Genomic DNA, 21,142 nt, shown 5'->3' on the forward strand with positions numbered 1-21,142 from the left:
TAAACACAAATATCTACTTTTTCTTTGATATCTCTGTCTTTCGAAATTATTATGGCTGACAATTCCTCACATGTTGGTTTATTATAAATGCGACTGTGATCTTTCGGATTCAGATAGAAATCCAAGACAATTTCTTTGTCCGTGTTCTCTAGATAAATGTTGTGTAAAGTGCGATACTTTTGGACGCATGGATTTGTATCCATTATTGGCTGTATAATGTCTAGTACATCGGATCGTTTAACTCTTTCGATTCGATGTTGCGCTTCTCCATGATCATAAATATACACCTGACCAAATTGTGGACCACAGATTCTCATAGAGTATGGTTCATTATTGTGTTTTGTACATTGAATGATGCTAACGCAAAAAGATTATTGTAGATGCGTATATTTTGCCTGTAGTGTTTGTGGATATCCTGTTCACCAAACAACAAATCTTTTAATTCTCGCGGAAATGCCTCTTCATTGGGAAGTAGCAGTACTTTTCCCTGATGGCAACACGAATTTGCCGATCTACAACTCTCCGACTTAAACTTTAAAGCCTTACAATATCTATATACTTCCGACATATCACCTATGTCCATATATTCGATCAGTGTTTGCTGTTCTGTTATTTCACAGAGTAATCCGGGCTGATTATCCCTTTTTTTTTGCATTCTTTTCTCTCCAACGCTTTTGGGTCTCTTTTTGATGCGCTACTCTTTCTTCTTCGCTTAGTCATGGTTGTGTCATCTTCAACTTATCAGTTGTTTTAGAGCTACTCTTTTTTCTTTGCTTTTTAGATGACTGTGATCTTGTTTGAAAATGGTTGTAAGTAGGGCGGTGCAACAACCGAGAGGTTACATCACCATGATTTTATTTGACAAGTTACTGTCTCATGGGAACATGCCTTCTCTTTCTGCTTCCAACGGATGTCAGTATGATGTGACTTGACCGTGTCGTGGGAAGTGAAAGTGTCTCTGCCTCTCTGAAGTGTCTCTCTTCAAGATCACGTCTCGTCGCAGGATTTTCTTTTATAATATATAGTCACACCTGCACTTGGGAGAAGATTGATAGGCACAAATAATGTTGTTTCTCAGCCAGACCAAGAGTTGGCACTGTCGTCTAACCATCTCTCCTTTTGTCTCTTTGCAGACCAGCAGAAGAATCAACCAAATAGCGACATCACTTTTGGCCTTTCCTGATGACACCTTCCCTTTCACAACCCACCTATCTAGACATCACTTTCTCTTCCGGCCACCCAGGACCATCCCCTTCCTGTTTCCACCATATAAATGCCTCTGTTTTGCCTTCTGTATTCAGTACAGTTTTGAGCTCAATTGTAACTGTGTTTTTTTTTTTTCTATGCATATTTCAGTATACGGGTTGGCCATCCCCAAACCTTTTTGAGTCCCCTGCTCTCCTTATTTACAGTATATATTTTAGTTTATATCCTCATGTAAGTCACTATAACTAAATGATAATGGTACTGAAAAGAAGAAGACTTAATTGTTTGTTTCAAATGACATGCCTTTGAGTGTATACTGGACCATCTATTAACTTCTTCTCTGTCTCTGCTAGTGAAATCTTCTCAACTCTTTCCAGAGCTTTAATAAGAGCTTATCACAAACATGAAAAAAGAAGTCATTGTTCACACAGATACATGACATGCTCACTAAAGATTTATTGTAGACAAACTAAACTCTAGCATTAATACATCCAGAAAGACAAATACTCTATCCATTCTTTTAAAAGTGCCAACAGCACGACATCCAAGTAATTGTGCATGTCATCTATCAGTTCTTCGTTTTCTATATAGGTCATTACCGTGCTGACCATTAGGATCATTATAATTGTCATACCATTTGAATGACACATCTTCAGAAAAAATGGCCTGTTAAATAAGAAAATGCAGTTTGTTATTTTAATAACATGAGAGCTATCTCTGACAGCAGAAAGATCAAAATCAAAAAAGTTTATTAGTTGTTATTTGAACAAAGTTACCAGCAATTGATCACTTGCACTAAGATTCTTCATTATGAAGAAAGAAAATGCCAGAGGGGTGGGAGAAGGTAGTCCTTCCTTTGAAACACATCTTCATAAATATCAGGACATCCAGTGATTCTCAGTACTGTAACATTGCGGTTAAAGCAGTAGCAGCAGCACATCTCTCTTTTCATTCCAAGTTACTGCAATAAAGAAGCTTGCCTAAAGCAGGAATCAAGAAGCAGCAAATAAGTAAAACCAAAAGACTAACAAAATTTGAAACATATGTTCTGTAACAAATGTAGAGATAAAATTAGTTTAATCTCTTTTTGAATTTTAGAACTTCATTTAATCCCATTTGTTGATGTAAAATAAAGTTGTGACATACAAAAATATTTGGCAAGGGCTAAATTAGCACAAAAATAACCCAAATTATAAAATAATTCTAATAATACTTAGATTAAATCAAAATAAAACACTGAAAAATTATAATGTGAACCATAGTAGTTAAAAAATCACTGAGTCTGTATATACAGTGGGTACGGAAAGTATTCAGACCCCCTTCAATTTTTCACTCTGTTATATTGCAGCCATTTGCTAAAATCATTTAAATTAATTTTTTCCCTCATTAATGTACACACAGCACCCCATATTGACAGACAAAAAAAAGAATTTTTGAAATTGTTGCAGATTTATTAAAAAAGAAAAACTGAAATATCACATTGTCCTAAGTATTCAGACCCTTTGCTCAGTATTTAGTAGACGCACCCTTTTGAGCTAATACAGCCATGAGTCTTCTTGGGAAAGATGCAACAAGTTTTTCACTCCTGGATTTGGGGATCCTCTGCCATTCCTCCTTGCAGATCCTCTCCAGTTCTGTCAGGTTGGACGGTAAACGTTGGTGGACAGCCATTTTTAGGTCTCTCCAGAGATGCTCAATTGGGTTTAAGTCAGGGCTCTGGCTGGGCCATTCAAGAACAGTCACAGAGTTGTTGTGAAGCCACTCCTTCGTTATTTTAGCTGTGTGCTTAGGGTCATTGTCTTGTTGGAAGGTAAACCTTCGGCCCAGTCTGAGGTCCTTAGCACTCTGGAGAAGGTTTTTGTCCAGGATATCCCTGTACATGGCCGCATTCATCTTTCCCTCGATTGCAACCAGTCATCCTGTCCCTGCAGCTGAAAAACACCCCCACAGCATGATGCTGCCACCGCCATGCTTCACTGTGGGGACTGTATTGGACAAGTGATGAGCAGTGCCTGGTTGTCTCCACACATACCGCTTAGAATTAAGGCCAAAAAGTTCTATCTTGGTCTCATCAGACCAGAGAATCATATTTCTCACCATCTCAGCGTCCTTCAGGTGTCTTTTAGCAAACTCCATACGGGCTGTCATGTGTCTTGCACTGAGGAGAGGCTTCTGACAGGCCACTCTGCCATAAAGCCCTGACTGGTGGAGGGCTGCAGTGATGGTTGACTTTCTGCAACTTTCTCCCATCTCCTGACTGCATCTCTGGAGCTCAGCCAAAGTGATCTTTGGGTTCTTCTTTACCTCTCTCACCAAGGCTCTTCTCCCCTGGTAGCGCAGTTTGGCCGGACGGCCAGCTCTAGGAAGGGTTCTGGTCGTCCCAAACGTCTTCCATTTAAGGACTATGGAGGCCACTGTGCTCTTGGGAACCTTAAGTGCAGCAGAAATTTTTTTGTAACCGTAGCCAGATCTGTGCCTTGCCACAATTCTGTCTCTGAGCTCTTCAGGCAGTTCCTTTGACCTCATGATTCTCATTTGCTCTGATATGCATTGAGCTGTAAGGTCTTATATAGACAGGTGTGTGGCTTTCCTAATCCAAGTCCAATCAGTATAATCAAACACAGCTGGACTCAAATGAAGGTGATCTCAAGGATGATCAGAAGAAATGGAAAGCACCTGAGTTAAATATATGAGTGTCACAGCAAAGAGTCTGAATACTTAGGACCATGTGATATTTCAGTTTTTCTTTTTTAATAAATCTGCAACAATTTCAAAAATTCTTTTTTTTTGTCTGTCAATATGGGGTGCTGTGTGTACATTAATGAGGAAAAAAATTAATTTAAATGATTTTAGCAAATGGCTGCAATATAACAAAGAGTGAAAAATTGAAGGGGGTCTGAATACTTTCCGTACTCACTGTAACTGAGTAAATACAGATACAATCTGTGAGAACAATGGCAACCTGCCCTGGATTTAACTCATTGGATAACCATAGTAGCCAATCTGTGGCACAGGGAAAATGCCTGTTATTGAAATAACAATTAACATATAAGCAACAATTAACATATAATCACAATTGAGGTAATTAACAAACTTATTTTTAAACGCCACTTTTTTTTTCTTCACAGTCTACTGAAAATAAAACAAAAGCATTCAACTTCCATTCCTTCCAAGATGCCATCAAAACTCTAAAATGTTTCATAAACTGTCATTTTGGTAAAGGTAACATGGTTCCATCATGTATAAACATGAACTGTAACCTTTACATTCTGCAGTCATCTTAGATGTTAAAATTAAAATATTGGTGAATATTAAGCGGATGTTAGGTTGACCTTGTCTATTGTAAATAACAACATACTAAACTGACCACTACATCAACTACTGAGGTATTTACATACTATAGAAAAAATAAGCAGTGTATGAAAAAATTATGATAAACTACAACTATGAAAAGGGTTGTAATTTTTTTTTTTAACAAATATCTTGTCAATGTAAATATAAATAAATTACCTCAACAATGACATTAAAAACATTTGGTGCATGGTTCATCATATAACCAATCCCAGGGTGCATTAAAGGCTTACCATTAAATTAATAACACTCATCAATTCACTACAAACAGATTCAGCATATGTCCCAGGTGAATGTCCTGAGAAGCTCATCACCACCCAAAAAAATCTGGAAAATACCAAATCATCCAATAGACACAGCACGACTATAACCCTTGTAATGTGGAGAACGGCCATGAAATAAAATGTTTGCTGTACATGGATCAGGAATAAAATCTGAGGTCTGCTCGCACTAAAGTCCTTAGCACAACAAGTCTTTCTGGGTGTAGGGCTTTGTTCTACCATTTAAAGTGGCTTTTCTGTACACTAGGATTAGAAAATCATTAAAAAGGGGACCAATGCAGTTCTGAAATACTAACAATTTATTTCTTGTATAGCTCAAAATCACTCAGTGGGCTTAAACAGAAATCCAGACTACAGAAATTTTCCAGGCTTTTTGAGTGGTTGTGGGTATTTCAGGACATTCACTCTGGGGCATGTGTATAATCTGTTTGTAGTGATTTAATGAGTGTGATGTTGTAATGGTAAGGCTCTAATGCACACTGGGATTGGTTATACTGTACAATGAACCATGCACTAAATGTCATAAAAGTGTGGGATGGATTTCTGATTTCCAATATGCCATTTATTGCTAGGTTGTCATCATTTATCCCTTCTACACCACTGTGTTGAGGATTATATGTTATCTCAGGTAAATGTGTTTGTTATAATTTTGACCCAAGATAGATTTGAAGGTTTCCACCATATTTACAGTAGAACTATTAATTTCTAGTGCCGTTTGCGAAAGTCGATTACTATTCCACTGTCCTGGTGGTGTTGAGTGCTGGTTTGCTTGTAGCACATCAAGACAAAAGAAGAGTCACCTTTCTTTTTGCTGTTACATTTCCATTAGTAATTAGTCCAATGGAGAGGATATCATCAGCAAACTTAACAAATTTTACTGAAGGGTCAGTGGACCTACAGTCATTGGTGTGCAGGAAATTGGGTACTGGGAAAAACATACAGCCTTGAGGGGCACCTGGGCCAATATGGAGAAAGTTTCCCGTTTGTTAAAAAATTATAAATCTACAGATGGAAGCATTCACTTCAGTATGTAGAAGTTTAGTTAACAACAGTTCAGGGGCAAAGGTGTTAAATGCGGAACTTACACCAGAATACTGTTTGTATGTTCCTTCACAGTCGAGGACTCTAGGACAAAGTGTGCACCCAGGTTTATGGCATCATTCACAGATCTGTTTGCCCTTATATGCAAACTGAAGTGGGTCAAGATGTGGAGCAGTAACAGACTTTCATATGGGTTAGAACTAGTGGTTTAAATACTGTATTTTAATTAGAAATGACATAGTGACAATTGGCCTGTAATCACTGAGGCATCTTATTTTGTTTTTTGGTAACTTAAACAATAACAGAGGACTTAAAGTAATCTGGAACAGCATGCAAGAGACTGGTTAAAGATGTCAGTAAAAAGAGGACCAAACTGGCTTGTACAGTATTTGATTGTTGCAGGCGACGCTGAATCAGGACCAGCAGACTTTTTTGTATGTCTGTTTAGCAAACAGCTTTCAGACACCATATTCCTTTATTTAATAATAATAATAAAAAAAAAAACAACTTCTGAGATGAAGTGACTGGTGTCAGAACCACTTCCACTTCAGGTTGGGAAGAGCAAAGGGATGATTGATACTCTTGCTCCTTTTTGTTGAAATCTGCTGTAAAATCTATTAAGCTCATCAGGGAGGGAAGACTCTGTGGGGGCACTAGAAGATATCTTTTTTATAACTAGTAATAGATTGAAGGCTACTCCATACAGAGGGGCAATTGTTTGATGAAAACCTAAACTCCAGTTTACCTTTGTGTTTTCATTTAGCCTATCTTATTGCATTGTCAAGTCTATTCTTGGCCTAGTTGTTGGCTTCCTTATCATTAGTTTTAATGTTTAATTTAATATTCAACCAGTTTGGCATTCATATATGTTCTATTAGCAATAAATCAAATTCTTTAACAAGCATATAATGATAATACTAATAATAAATAATTTACTGACATACATGAGCTCTGCACAAAGACATTTGAAAAGTATAAAGACAAACCATTAAAATAAATGTACTTATCCACTTTTACTTTATACATAATCGGTGACAAGCGGTGGATGAGCTGAAATGAAGACATGTCACAAATGACCAACTTTTTAAAACTTTATTTTGTGAATGCAATCGATTTATTTAAATGGTACATGTATTTCCATTTCCACTTTCTTAATTTTAGATACCTCAGGTACTACATAAAATGACATAAAAATTTAAAAGTCTCCTGACGTAATCCTGCACGTCATGGAATTGCACATCCACGGAAGAAATAAAATAAAAAGTTCCAATTCAATGGTGAAGATGTTTCTTCTTGAGCCAGACGGTAAGGTAAATGATTTATAATACAAGGACCTGTGAGCATGGTACTAGCAGGCACTCCTAGTGTTGTAAAATGAGAGCAGTAATTAAGGTCATAATTCAAAAATACTGAAAGGCACACAAAAACAAAATTTTAACCAGGTGTTTAGAAGAAATAGCAGATCCCACAATAAACAAAATAAATTTGTCAACAACTGGAATAAGGGCTTCCAGCCTCTACCTATTAGAGTAATACAGGTTTTAAGTTAAATATCATCTGCAAACACCTGCTTAATCTAGCCCAGTAAAAGACTCCTACCAATTTTTTGTTTACCTGAACTGGGTAAATCCAGGTTTAAACAGATTACATCCATTTGTCAAGAAGATCATTCCATTTCTTTATCCCCCTTTTATATTTGGCCTTGGTATTAAGAGAGATATCCTGGTGCTGGTGTCCAGTCTTGGGTCTGGAGAATGATTTTGATTAAGCCAATGTCTAAATTAGAAAGCAGATATTATGCTTATCAGAACATGCCACTTAATTTCATGTTCCATGTTCCCATTATTCTATAGTGGTATACATTTCTATCAGGGTATACTGAATATTTCCAGGGTGGAAAAAAAGGGAAAATTAGCCCCATATATTTTGGTAATAACCTTTCTTGGAAAAGCTGCATAATAATTAACACACACAATAGTGAAAATGGTACTAGGTTAGGCTTTTAGGTACTGACCACTTGTTAGCTTGGACTCATTCTTTCTTATTTCTTAACTAGTAAGCAATTAGCACTGAAGAAGTTAAAACTCTTGGTTGACAGAAGTATTGTAATAGAGAATAGCAGAGTATAGCAAAAAAATTTTTACCTGCATGTTCGACAAACATGCATTATCAGGCACTTGAATTAAAAAAATAAAAAAAGGAAAAATTAAAAAGAAGTAAAAAAGAGTGTCATGCTGTTAAAATCTTTTATCACAATAAGCATTTTTCACAAGACTCCTCACAGCTCCAGAGACCTGAGTTTGAGTGTCTGTAACTTGTTTTCATGCCTTTGCAGGTTTTCCTTCCACATTCCAGCTGGTCAGGTAAATTGGTCCTGTGTGTATTTGAGTGCCCTATGGTAGGCTGGAATCCTGTCTGGGGTTCCCACTCTATGCTCTCTGGTGCTGGGGCAGACAGTAAGTTGAAGAAAGCAACTGAGAAAATGGATAAATTTCAAAGAAATGAAGGAAAGCAACAAGATAATTTGAGACTGCAAACAGACAGTCAGGCTTTGCTATCCGGTTAAACATAATGTTTAATTAAGATCATACTAGCAGCTGGGCTGGAGTGAATGGCTAGGGCAGCTGTTGCTCCCCAATACCAGTACTGGACACCCCTGCTTCAATCAAGGCTTTATTGGGACTCTTCATGAAGAATGTGAAGGATGAACCACACAGGGCTAAATACATCTGCATACTACCAGTATGAACCAGCAAAGTGCACAATCTAGACCACCTTGTTAAGGCTAGTTAGACCAGAAGATGGAGAATAGGGATAAGTTTAAAAACAAAGTGTCATTTAATATTTTAGTTCATGGCATTCTTTCTGTGAAAAAAAGTTTCTTAAAAATAATTAAAGGACAAAATGTTTCTTTAATTGAAAGTTGTTATGCAGCAAATGTCGCGACACCCACACATATCTTAATCTATACTCTACACCTGCGCTAGACTAGGGAAAAAAAAAAACAAAAATCAGAAAAATAAACATAAGTAACTGTCAATAAAGACATTTGTTGCTCTTAAAACACACCATAATAAAGTCTTCATTACAAATTTAAAATGTGGTTCACTCTGCATGTTTTTGATTTTTTATTTACACTCTGACCAAGAGAAATGCTGTACTAGTGTCTCTAAGAAGACTGAAAAGAAAAGAAGACTGAAAACAAATCTCCTTTCCTTTCAGCGTCCTCAGCCATAGATCTCATTAATAACTGAACTCTGGATCAATGCTGAGTTAGTCTACATGGTGTTCAACCAATCAATACCACCATTAAGTTTATCAAACTGATAGATAATTGATTCCATATATATCTGAAATTTGGTCAGCTTCTAAATTTGTAAGATGTATGGGTATAGTATGTTAAAAAACGACTAGAAGGTTTCCATTCATTTAAAAATAATTAATTATTGATACTTCAATGTTCTGTCCCCCTCCCCCACCCAGTATAAAATCCCCTGTAATGTTGGACCAGTGGCACAGGATCTGGCTATCATGTCCAACAGTGTATTCAGTATGACATATAAATATTAATATATCTGGCACAAAGCAATAGTGTCATACAGTTTTAAACATAATAAAATGTCCAAGCACATGCTTTGTATACCACTAGTTATTATTAAATCAAGCTTGTGTATTATTAGTTATTTCAGAAATTTAAGTTGTTCTGTGCCACAAATTCAAATCAGTTGATTAAGAATTGAAGCAATATAACAAAAAGTAACATTTGCATTAGGAAACGTTAAAAATAAAAGATTGCTTTAAGTGGGATAGGATAAGCAGACAGACTTTTTCATTTTCTTAATTGTAGAAATAAATATGGGAAATAAACAAAAAGTTGATGCAAGCTGCAAATAAATTGTTACTGAATAACAAATGGCAGAAACATCACTTTTTAGCAGCTTAACAAAATATGTGGCTTTAATCTACTTTCTCAAAACTCTTGACATTCATTACACAAGTTGGTCAGGTGTGATCTATAAAAGTGAGCAAAAGGTAAAATATGGTATTCTGAGACTATGTTATAGATTCTGATGCCTTTCAAGATAGACATTTTTCATTCTGACACAATTATGCTTGGAGTATAGAGAACACTATTACAACATGGCCTCCTAACAAACCTTGAGTTCAGTATGTATTTATTTTCCATTTATATGTCTTGCAGTATTCACTTATGTCAATATTTCATTAACTTATGTCAATATTTCATTAAGTTGTTCAGATCTTTCCCAAAAGACAGACAACACAGCACCCTTTGAAAAGTAAACAACTTACTATAACAAAATATCCCAACAATGAATACCTTGTTTCAAAAGGCAAGAATAAAGGACTTTGGTGGCAAAAGATGTAAAGAAGCCATATCTAGAAACAGAGAAATGGCAGAAAAGTAAGCCACAAGGGCAGAATAAAGGCTGAAAAAGCAAGAAAGATAATTTCTTAGGAAAATAAAAACAGTAAAGTGCTATTTTTTAAAAAAAATCTATGGAAACACTTTTCAAGTGGCCATGCTTCTAATTATAATCTGTTCTTTATAAGGCATGTTATATGCTTGGGGGAAATAAAGTAAAATATGGCATCAATATCAACAAATTAAAAGAGATATATACTGTATATCGTTTGTGGATTAATATCAGCAGCTTATTAGTTTAGCATGTCATCCCTAAATGGATTCCAGGAGGCTAAAATCTAACTTTGTAACATATTCCAAATAAATTGTTTTGATCAAAATGCTCTTTTACAAAAGTTGCAAAATAATTGTTACAAAAAACCCTCACTTAATCTTCAATTCATTGTCTTCTAAAGAAAATCAGCTTGTGATACTTTGAAATGTGAATCTTCTGACTGGATGGTCACAATTTTGCAAAATGCCACTCAGTTTTTCCAAACACTGCTATTGGTTTGCTACAAATAAACATCTCCACAATTAAGAAGATTCAGGAGTAGTTTCCAGATTAACTTTTAACGAGGTACAGCCAAGCCACTGGATAGAGGCAGCAAGGCTGCAAAGGTCAGTGGTCAAGATGAAAAGGATGGTGGCTGAGGAGTCTGTGAAGAAGGGGAGTCAGAGTTTGCTGCTGCTTCATCCACTTCTTCAGAGTCCCAGACTTCACTATGAAGGTAGTCCGCAAAGAGGGCCTTTGCTCGATGCAGTATCCGGTTAAGGTTGTGTTTCCTGACAAGTCGGTCAAAATGCATGGCAAGTTCGTTGTAGTCTAAGTTATTCTTCATAATGTGATCACGATGCTCTAACAAGATAGACAAACACAAAAATAACATGAAGGGATTACCTTTACCAAATTCATGAGGTGGGGGCAGAGAGATGGGTGGGGTGTTAGGCTGCAGTTTACTGTCATCCTTTTGAGGTGTTGATACACCCCCTATATGTCCATCAGTGGAAGAGGTTGAAGCTCCTCCTCTGTTTGAAAGCAAAGGAGAAGATGCTCGGCCATTGCACAAACAAGGTGAGGAACCTAGTTTGCCTGTGGGTGTAGATGGGGAACTCAATCGTTTGTTGGAAAGAGGAGACACAGCTCGCCAATTGGGCAAGCAAGGAGAGCCTTTTTCATTAGCAATACAGGGAGAGACAACTCTTCCAGCAGTAAAACAAGGTGAGGCTGCTCTCTCATTAGAAATGCAAGGAGACGATGCTCTTCCATTGGTCTGGCAGGTGGTAAATTGTGTGGTCTCCCTTCCGCTAGGAGTCGATGGTGATGATAATTTACCACTGGGGGACTGTCTACCACTACTACCAGCTTTTCTTACAAATGTGGGAGATACAGTGGGTATCTGTGGTTTTTCACTAGCTGTTGATTTAATCAAGGGCTCTTGCTCCCCAAAGTCTTCTTCACTATCTTCAGTTTGCTGTCGTGAAGGAAGTCTGTGGCCAGCCACAGAACAGTTTAAAATAGGACGCACATCTGTGGCCATAATCAATTCTTCATCTATATCAAAGCTTTCACTGTTGCGGGCACTGTAGTACTTGAATTCTCCAAAACTGGCCTGCTTGTTCAGGGGTGCAGGTAGAGATGTACTGCTCTTTCTTTTGTCTTCTTCCTTTAAATCATACTCCTCCCTTGGCATCTGCCGTTTTGTTGGCTCATCAATAATTTTTGCTGACTTTTCCCATTCGTTTTCCACTTGGTCCTCTTGCATGAAGTTGTGGTATTGAACACAGTCTGGTTTAAGCTTTAACAGTTGTTTTTTTGCTCTTTGTTCCATTTGTTCTACTGGACGCATTACTGGCACTTCTTTGAAAGATCCCACACCATCACCCTCCTCCCGTCCCTCCAAGAAATCTGGATTTAGTCTTTGACTCCAACCTCTTGGCTCTATTAGACTCTGCTCATGGTCTTGGCTTCCTAATTCCTGCTCTTGAGTAGGCCTCAACATGTGTCGATACCTCTGCCTCTCACTTAGGTTATCCTCGGCTCCTGTAGTTGTTCTCTCCCGTTGCTCCAAGGGCAGACCAACCAACTCCACCTCAGTTTCAGGAGGATCAGGTGGCAGTGAGCTCCAGGTGACCTCAAGCATGCGTAAAGCATCTTCAAAGGCAAATTCTCTCTTTAGCTCCAACAGCAGCCAACGGTAGCAGAAGAACAGATCATCTGCTCCTTTGGAAAGCAAGTAAGTATAGAATTCTGGGTCAGAGTACCGTAACAAAAGTTTCAGATGTTGGAATTTGACTGACATGAGATGTCCATCTGTATGAAAGTTGCCTTCTAGTCTCTTCATGATGCCACAAAAGCAAATAAAAGCATGAGCTTCATTGTCCATCACAGCAAGGATTGGGGAGGCAATGTCACTCATACCTTGACAGTAGGATACCTATTGAAAAGGAAGAGAAAGGGAAAGCGATCCACCATATATAAATAAAATGATATTAATATAAACATAGGCAAAATATTTGGGGAAAGTAAACAATGCTATGTTAATGTTCTCTTCCAGTTTCATTAATAAGCACACTGCCAAAGATATACATTTTGTCAAGGACAAATTATACATCACATAAACACGTATAAGGGCACATTTTGTTATGCATTTGATAAGGTTAAACTGATAATATAACATCTTAGCACTTTGTAAATCAAATATTAGGGATGTCACAAGAAGTGATACTTCAGTATTAAATTGAAACCTTCATACCAGAAACATAACAGTACTGGACTTTTTAAAGAATCAGTAAATATCATATAAAAGTTGTTGCTGCACTGATGAGCAACTGAAAGTAGACATATTACTTCAGAAGGCACAGTAATACATGATAAAAGTGGGAATGAAAAGTACACATTGAAGTCGTTCATGGTACTAAAGCACCACATTAACACATCTCAAAAAGAAAAACTGAAGAACTTGTGTCTAGAAATGCTTCGTGTTTGAGGCAGGAGAATTTTGGCAAGATTGGTGAAATGATGTTTATCATTGAAAGAAAAAAATGGCAAACACACACACACAGGCTTTCATTATTGCCACTTTTATTCCATTATGGAGATCGCTCAGAAATAGATTTAGTATCAGGTCACGGGAGAAAATTTCACACGTATCCACAATTAAGCATAAAAACAACAGGTGCAGCAAGTAAAAATTGAGGCAGGTTTCAAACTAAGTGGCTCTTTGACTTGTGTACACCTGCAGTGAACGAAGCTACTCTATTTGATAATAACAAAATAAAATGTTTTTAGTGTTTAAATTCTATGAAGTTCAAAGCACGTCTCTCTAGTAATAGAACATATACTGCAATGACAGAAATGCACCACTGAGATACGCAGTTATAGCAATACAGGCAACACAGCATACTGAATATGAATCTACAAGCGGTAAATTGGTGTCAGACATTTGTTTTTTTGTAGGTGAACCAATGTTCATGAGTATAACACCAAACGTGACAAACGTAGTGAAAGCACATTTAGTATATCACATTTGATAAGTATGTTGGCGAATGTAATGCAGTCTATCAGTGACTCACCTGTTAAATATTAATATTTAAAGTTTTTAACAAGCTAAAGATGCATATATAAATCTTGTAATAAATTTAACACATAACTGGTATTCTATGACAAATCAGATTTTGTCATAGAATACCGGTTAACAACAAAAACAGCTTTAAAAATGTGTTAAAATATAAAATTATATCAGAATTCACAAATCCAACAGTAGTGTTATAATATTTCAATATTTATTATTATTGATTTTAGAGCAGTATTTTACAGTTACAGGAAAGAAAATGTCAGAATAAATTTAGAATGTGTACATGGTAAGATGCCCGAAGAGGCAACGTGGGTCCTCCTTCCCATGGGCTCACCACCTATGGGAGGGGCCAAGAAGGTCGGGTGCAGTGTGAGTTGGGTGGTGGCCAAAGGCGGGGACCTTGGCGGTCCGATCCTTGGCTACAGAAGCTGGCTCTTGGGACGTGGAATGTCACCTCTCTGAAGGGGAAGGAGCCTGAGCTAGTGCGCGAAGTTGAGAGGTTCCGGCTAGATATAGTCGGGCTCACCTCGACGCACAGCTTGGACTCTGGAACCAATCTCCTTGAGAGGGGCTGGACTCTCTACCACTCTGGAGTTGCCCCCAGTGAGAGGCGCCGAGCGGGTGTGGGTATACTTATTGCCCCCCGACTTGGAGCCTGTACATTGGGGTTTACCCCGGTGGACGAGAGGGTAGCCTCCCTCCGCCTTCGGGTGGGGGGACGGGTCCTAACTGTTGTTTGTGCTTATGCACCGAACAGCAGTTCAGAGTACCCACCCTTTTTGGAGTCCCTGGATGGGGTGCTAGAAGGCATACCTTCTGGGGACTCCCTCGTTCTGCTGGGAGACTTCAATGCTCACGTGGGCAATGACAGTGAGACCTGGAAGGGCGTGATTGGGAGGAATGGCCCCCCCGATCTGAACCCGAGCGGTGTTTTGTTATTGGACTTCTGTGCTCGTCACGGATTGACCATAACGAACACCATGTTCAAGCATAGGGGTGTTCATATGTGCACTTGGCACCAGGACACCCTAGGCCTCAGTTCGATGATCGACTTTGTGGTCATGTTGTCGGACTTGCGGCCACATGTCTTGGACACTCGGGTGAAGAGAGGGGCGGAGCTGTCAACTGATCACCACCTGGTGGTGAGTTGGCTTCGATGGTGGGGGAGGATGCCGGTCAGGCGTGGTAGGCCCAAACGTGTTGTGAGGGTCTGCTGGGAACGTCTGGCAGAGCCCCCTGTCAGAAGTAGCTTCAACTCCCACCTCCGGCAGAACTTCGACCACATCCCGAGGGAGGTGGGGGACATTGAGTCCGAATGGGCCATGTTCCGTGCCTCTATTGTTGAGGCAGCTGACCGGAGCTGTGGCCGTAAGGTGGTCGGTGCCTGTTGTGGCAGCAATCCCCGAACCCGTTGGTGGACACCGGCGGTGAAGGATGCCGTCAAGCTGAAGAAGGAGTCCTACAGGACCCTTTTGTCCTGTGGGACCCTGGAGGCAGCTGATAGGTACCGTCAGGCCAAGCGGAATGCGGCTTTGGTGGTTGCTGAGGCAAAAACTCGGGCGTGGGAGGAGTTTGGGGTGGCCATGGAGAACGACTTTCGGACGGCTTCGAAGAGATTCTGGTCCACCATCCGGCGTCTCAGGAAGGGGAAGCAGTGCAGTGTCAACACTGTATATGGTGGGGATGGTGCGCTGCTGACCTCGACTCTGGACGTTGTGGGTCGGTGGGGGGAGTACTTCGAAGATCTCCTCAATCCCATTAACATGCTTTCCAATGAGGAAGCAGAGCCTGGGGACTCAGAGGTGGGCTCCCCCATCTCTGGGACTGAGGTCACCGAGGTGGTCAAAAAACTCCTTGGTGGCAGGGCCCCGGGGGTGGATGAGATACGCCCGGAGTTCCTCAAGGCTCTGGATGTTGTAGGACTGTCTTGGTTGACATGCCTCTGCAACATCGCATGGATATCAGGGACAGTGCCTCTGGATTGGCAGACCGGGGTGGTAGTCCCACTTTTTAAGAAGGGGGATCGGAGGGTGTGTTCCAACTACAGAGGAATCACACTCCTCAGCCTCCCTGGAAAAGTCTATTCAGGGGTCCTGGAGAGGAGGGTCCGTCGGACAGTCGAGCCTCGGATTCAGGAGGAACAGTGTGGTTTTCGTCCTGGTCGCGGAACAGTGGACCAGCTCTATACCCTTAGCAGGGTCCTGGAGGGTGCATGGGAGTTTGCCCAACCAGTCTACATGTGTTTTGTGGACTTGGAAAAGGCATTCGACCGTGTCCCTCGGGGAATCCTGTGGGGGGTACTCCGAGAGTATGGGGTACCGGCCCCCCTGATAAGGGCTGTTCGGTCCCTGTACAATCGGTACCAGAGCCTGGTCCGCATTGCCGGCAGTAAGTCGAACCCGTTTCCAGTGAGAGTTGGACTCCGCCAGGGCTGCCCTTTGTCACCGATTCTGTTCATAACTTTTATGGACAGAATTTCTAGGCGCAGCCAGGGCATTGAGGGGGTCCGGTTTGGTGGGCTCAGGATTGGGTCACTGCTTTTTGCAGATGATGTTGTCCTGTTTGCTTCATCAGGCCGTGATCTTCAGCTCTCTCTGGATCGGTTCGCAGCTGAGTGTGAAGCGGCTGGGATGAGAATCAGCACCTCCAAATCCGAGACCATGGTCCTCAGCCGGAAAAGGGTGGAGTGCCCTCTCAGGGTTGGTAGCGAGATCCTGCCTCAAGTGGAGGAGTTCAAGTATCTCGGGGTCTTGTTCACGAGTGAGGGAAGAATGGAGTGTGAGATCGACAGGCGGATCGGTGCGGCATCCGCAGTAATTCGGGCGCTGCATCGGTCTGTTGTGGTGAAATAGGAGCTGAGCCGCAAGGCTCAGCTCTCAATTTACCAGTCGATCTATGTTCCTACCCTCACCTATGGTCATGAACTATGGGTAGTGACCGAAAGAACGAGATCGCGAATACAAGCGGCTGAAATGAGTTTCCTCCGCAGGGTGTCTGGGCTTTCCCTTAAAGATAGGGTGAGAAGCTCAGTCATCCGGGAGGGGCTCAGAGTAGAGCCGCTGCTGCTCCTCCGCATTGAGAGGAGTCAGATGAGGTGGCTCGGGCATCTGATCAGGAAGCCTCCTGGACGCCTCCCTGGTGAGGTGTTCCGGGCACGTCTAACTGGGAGGAGGCCCCGGGGAAGACCCAGGACATGTTGGAGGGACTATGTCTCTCGACTGGCCTGGGAACGCCTTGGGATTCTCCCGGAAGAGCTAGAAGAAGTGGCCGGGGAGAGGTAAGTCTGGGCATCTCTGCTCAAGCTGCTGCCCCCGCGACCCGACCTCGGATAAGCGGGAGACAATGGATGGATGGATGGATGGACATGGTAAGATAAATTTGGTAAGTGGAGGATATTTTTAAAATATCTACTTTATAAATCCTACGCTGAAATCTCCCAGGCCCAGATTATAAAAAAAATTACTGTTACACTGGGGGAATCCCCATGTCCAACACAAATTAAATTCAAGTCTTGCATTGTAATTTGATATTTATGAATGCCAACTACTTCACTGATTTACCACCATTTAAAAATTTTGCTGTTACTAATAGTATTTGTATATTTATATTCTATTATAGAAAAAGGCACAGTACTATCCATTTGAATAATGGAGATACTTTAAATAAAAAAACAGTGAAAGGGATTTCTGTTTTGCAGTGGTATCTAATAGATACCAAGTACCGTGAAATTTCACAGGTATTGAAATTGAATACAAAAATTCTGGTATCGTGACATCCCTATCAAATGCAATATACACATGAAAATAATAAAGTTTGGTGAAAGCAAGAACTATTTCATATGCATTATTTGATATACTGTAGCAGGGCTGCATAATAGTATATTCTATGTTTGTACTGAGTGCATTTTGTTTTCATCGTCCCGTTTACTGTCCGTTATGTTTGCACATCAGTGAATGTTGTCCCCGTAAGTGCAGTGGGGAAGGATGATGGAGAGAAACCGCAGTCCCAAGACAGAAATCACCTGTTTACACACCAGATACATCCGGAACATTTTACATTTAAAAAAGAGGCAAGGAGGTGAGAGAGAGGAAAAGAAAACAATTTACCATCCATCTACAAACTCATTACTGCTATTTATTGCTTAATTCCACTGCCTGCTTTTTCAACTACTGATCCTACATCACGACAGCCACAGCCAAGGAACCCCGGGGTTCAAATTCATTCCAACCATTGCCAGGACTTTTACGGTGAGGTCGTTTTGTTGTCGGGAGGAAGCACAATATCACCACAGCCAGTTTCAATACCGCCAGACTGTATTTTGGGACACATTTATCACATTTTCAACTGCTGTGTTTATCTGATTCATGTTTGTATTTGTGTTGTGTGCTTTTGTTTATTGTTTAGGGGCAAGGGAGGGTTTAATGTAAATATTTGTATTCTTATTGTGGAAGACCAGCCCTGGCACAGACAGGAAGACACCAGTGGTTCACAAACCACACCTGTTTTATTTCCAATTATTTACAATGAATATAGTCCCGCACACAACCCAGTGTCCTTCCACCAATCACCCTTACGTCCAGGCCTTTCAAAAGTCCTGTCTTCATCGACTCCACTCCTCTCCTCCGAGCTTCGTCCACTTCCACCAGACTCACGACTGGAGGGAGGAGGCCTCTTCTATGCCCACCCGGACGTGCTGCAGGTGCCTCCTGATGAGCTTCCTGCGGCACTTCCTGGTGTGGCAGAAGTGCTGCATGAGCACCCGGAAGCACTCCGAGTGTCCCTGGTAATACTTCTGCCAGCACTTCCGGGTATGTGCAGTGGATGGAGTTCCCTAAGCTGGCCCCTCAGTGTGCACCCATGAGCATTGTCGACTTTGTAGAGGAGGTTGACTTGTTTATGGAGCTGCATGCTCTGGGTGGGGCTGAGCTGCGGGGATTCCCGAGCACGGAACTAAGGGGTCCGGCACGTTCTTGGTGGTTTGCTGAGTGGCACAAGTGTAACAACTTGGCGGAGTTTTGCGCTATCTTTCTGAATGTGTTCCTTTCAGATGAATATCAGGCGCTGTTGGAAGAAAAGCTCTAGACCTTTGTGCAAAAGCCATCACAGAGTCTCAGGAACTTTGTCTTTGAATTCCATGCATTGTGCCTGAAGCGGTGTTCTGACATGCATGAGGAAGACATATTGCGACAAGTCCTTGATGCATGCGACTCTCGGGTGGCAGCTACTCTGAGGGGGGTCATGACATTGGTGAATGAGTTGGTAAAGTTGGACTCCCAAGTGGAAAAGGTAATTGGGGTTAGTGGGTCTTGAAAATGGCCCATGTCTCGAGAAGTCCCCTGTCCCAAACCATGAGGGAAAGCCCCAGCGGAATCCCGTGCCGATCTCACCTTGGTGCACGACCTTAGTCGTGCCCATACATATATATATACATATATATACATATACATACAGTGGTGTGAAAAACTATTTGCCCCCTTCCTGATTTCTTATTCTTTTGCATGTTTGTCACACAAAATGTTTCTGATCATCAAACACATTTAACCAATAGTCATATATAACACAAGTAAACACAAAATGCAGTTTGTAAATGGTGGTTTTTATTATTTAGGGAGAAAAAAAAATCCAAACCTACATGGCCATGTGTGAAAAAGTAATTGCCCCCTGAACCTAATAACTGGTTGGGCCACCCTTAGCAGCAATAACTGCAATCAAGCGTTTGCGATAACTTGCAATGAGTCTTTTACAGCACTCTGAAGGAATTTTGGCCCACTCATCTTTGCAAAATTGTTGTAATTCAGCTTTATTTGAGGGTTTTCTAGCATGAACCGCCTTTTTAAGGTCATGCCATAGCATCTCAATTGGATTCAGGTCAGGACTTTGACTAGGCCATTCCAAAGTCTTCATTTTGTTTTTCTTCAGCCATTCAGATGTGGATTTGCTGGTGTGTTTTGGGTCATTGTCCTGTTGCAGCACCCAAGATCGCTTCAGCTTGAGTTGACGAACAGATGGCCGGACATTCTCCTTCAGGATTTTTTGGTAGACAGTAGAATTCATGGTTCCATCTATCACAGCAAGCCTTCCAGGTCCTGAAGCAGCAAAACAACCCCAGACCATCACACTACCACCACCATATTTTAATGTTGGTATGATGTTCTTTTTCTGAAATGCTGTGTTCCTTTTACGCCAGATGTAACGGGACATTTGCCTTCCAAAAAGTTCAACTTTTGACTCATCAGTCCACAAGGTATTTTCCCAAAAGTCTTGGCAATCATTGAGATGTTTCTTAGCAAAATTGAGAAGAGCCCTAATGTTCTTTTTGCTTAACATTGGTTTGCGTCTTGGAAATCTGCCATGCAGGCCGTTTTTGCCCAGTCTCTTTCTTATGGTGGAGTCGTGAACACTGACCTTAATTGAGGCAAGTGAGGCCTGCAGTTCTTTAGACGTCGTCCTGGGGTCTTTTGTGACCTCTCGGATGAGTCGTCTCTGCGCTCTTGGGGTAATTTTGGTCGGCCGGCCACTCCTGGGAAGGTTCACCAGTGTTCCATGTTTTTGCCATTTGTGGATAATGGCTCTCACTGTGGTTCGCTGGAGTCCCAAAGCTTTAGAAATGGCTTTATAACCTTTACCAGACTGATAGATCTCAATTACTTCTGTTCTCATTTGTTCCTGAATTTCTTTGGATCTTGGCATGATGTCTAGCTTTTGAGGTGCTTTTGGTCTACTTCTCTGTGTCAGGCAGATCCTATTTAAGTGATTTCTTGATTGAAACAGGTGTGGCAGTAATCAGGCCTGGGGTGGCTACGGAAATTGAACTCAGGTGTGATACACCACAGTTAGGTTATTTTTTAACAAGGGGGCAATTACTTTTTCACACAGGGCCATGTAGGTTTGGATTTTTTTTCTCCCTAAATAATAAACACCATCATTTAAAAACTGCATTTTGTGTTTACTTGTGTTATATTTGACTAATGGTTAAATGTGTTTGATGATCAGAAACATTTTGTGTGACAAACATGCAAAAGAATAAGAAATCAGGAAGGGGGCAAATAGTTTTTCACACCACTGTATATATACATATACATATACATATATACATATATATACATATATATACATATACATATATATACATATACATATATATATACATATACATATATATACATATACATATACATATATATACACATACATATATATACACATATATATATATACATATACATATATATACACATATATATACATATACATATATATAT

At 40.5% G+C, this 21,142-nt stretch overlaps 1 protein-coding gene across 1 annotated transcript in view; it reads right to left on the reverse strand.

The window, feature by feature from the left end:
- Window positions 1-7,957: 7,957 nt before the first annotated feature.
- tbc1d25 (TBC1 domain family, member 25) overlaps window positions 7,958-21,142 on the reverse strand; it is a 99,256-nt gene continuing 86,071 nt past the window's right edge. Inside the window, exon 7 of the mRNA XM_028813673.2 lies at window positions 7,958-12,740. Coding sequence (XP_028669506.1) covers window positions 10,932-12,740 — 1,809 coding nt within the window. The 3' untranslated portion in view covers window positions 7,958-10,931. The remainder of the gene's footprint in view (window positions 12,741-21,142) is intronic.

This window comes from Erpetoichthys calabaricus, chromosome 11, assembly GCF_900747795.2.
Source record: "Erpetoichthys calabaricus chromosome 11, fErpCal1.3, whole genome shotgun sequence".
NCBI classification, from domain to species: domain Eukaryota; kingdom Metazoa; phylum Chordata; class Cladistia; order Polypteriformes; family Polypteridae; genus Erpetoichthys; species Erpetoichthys calabaricus.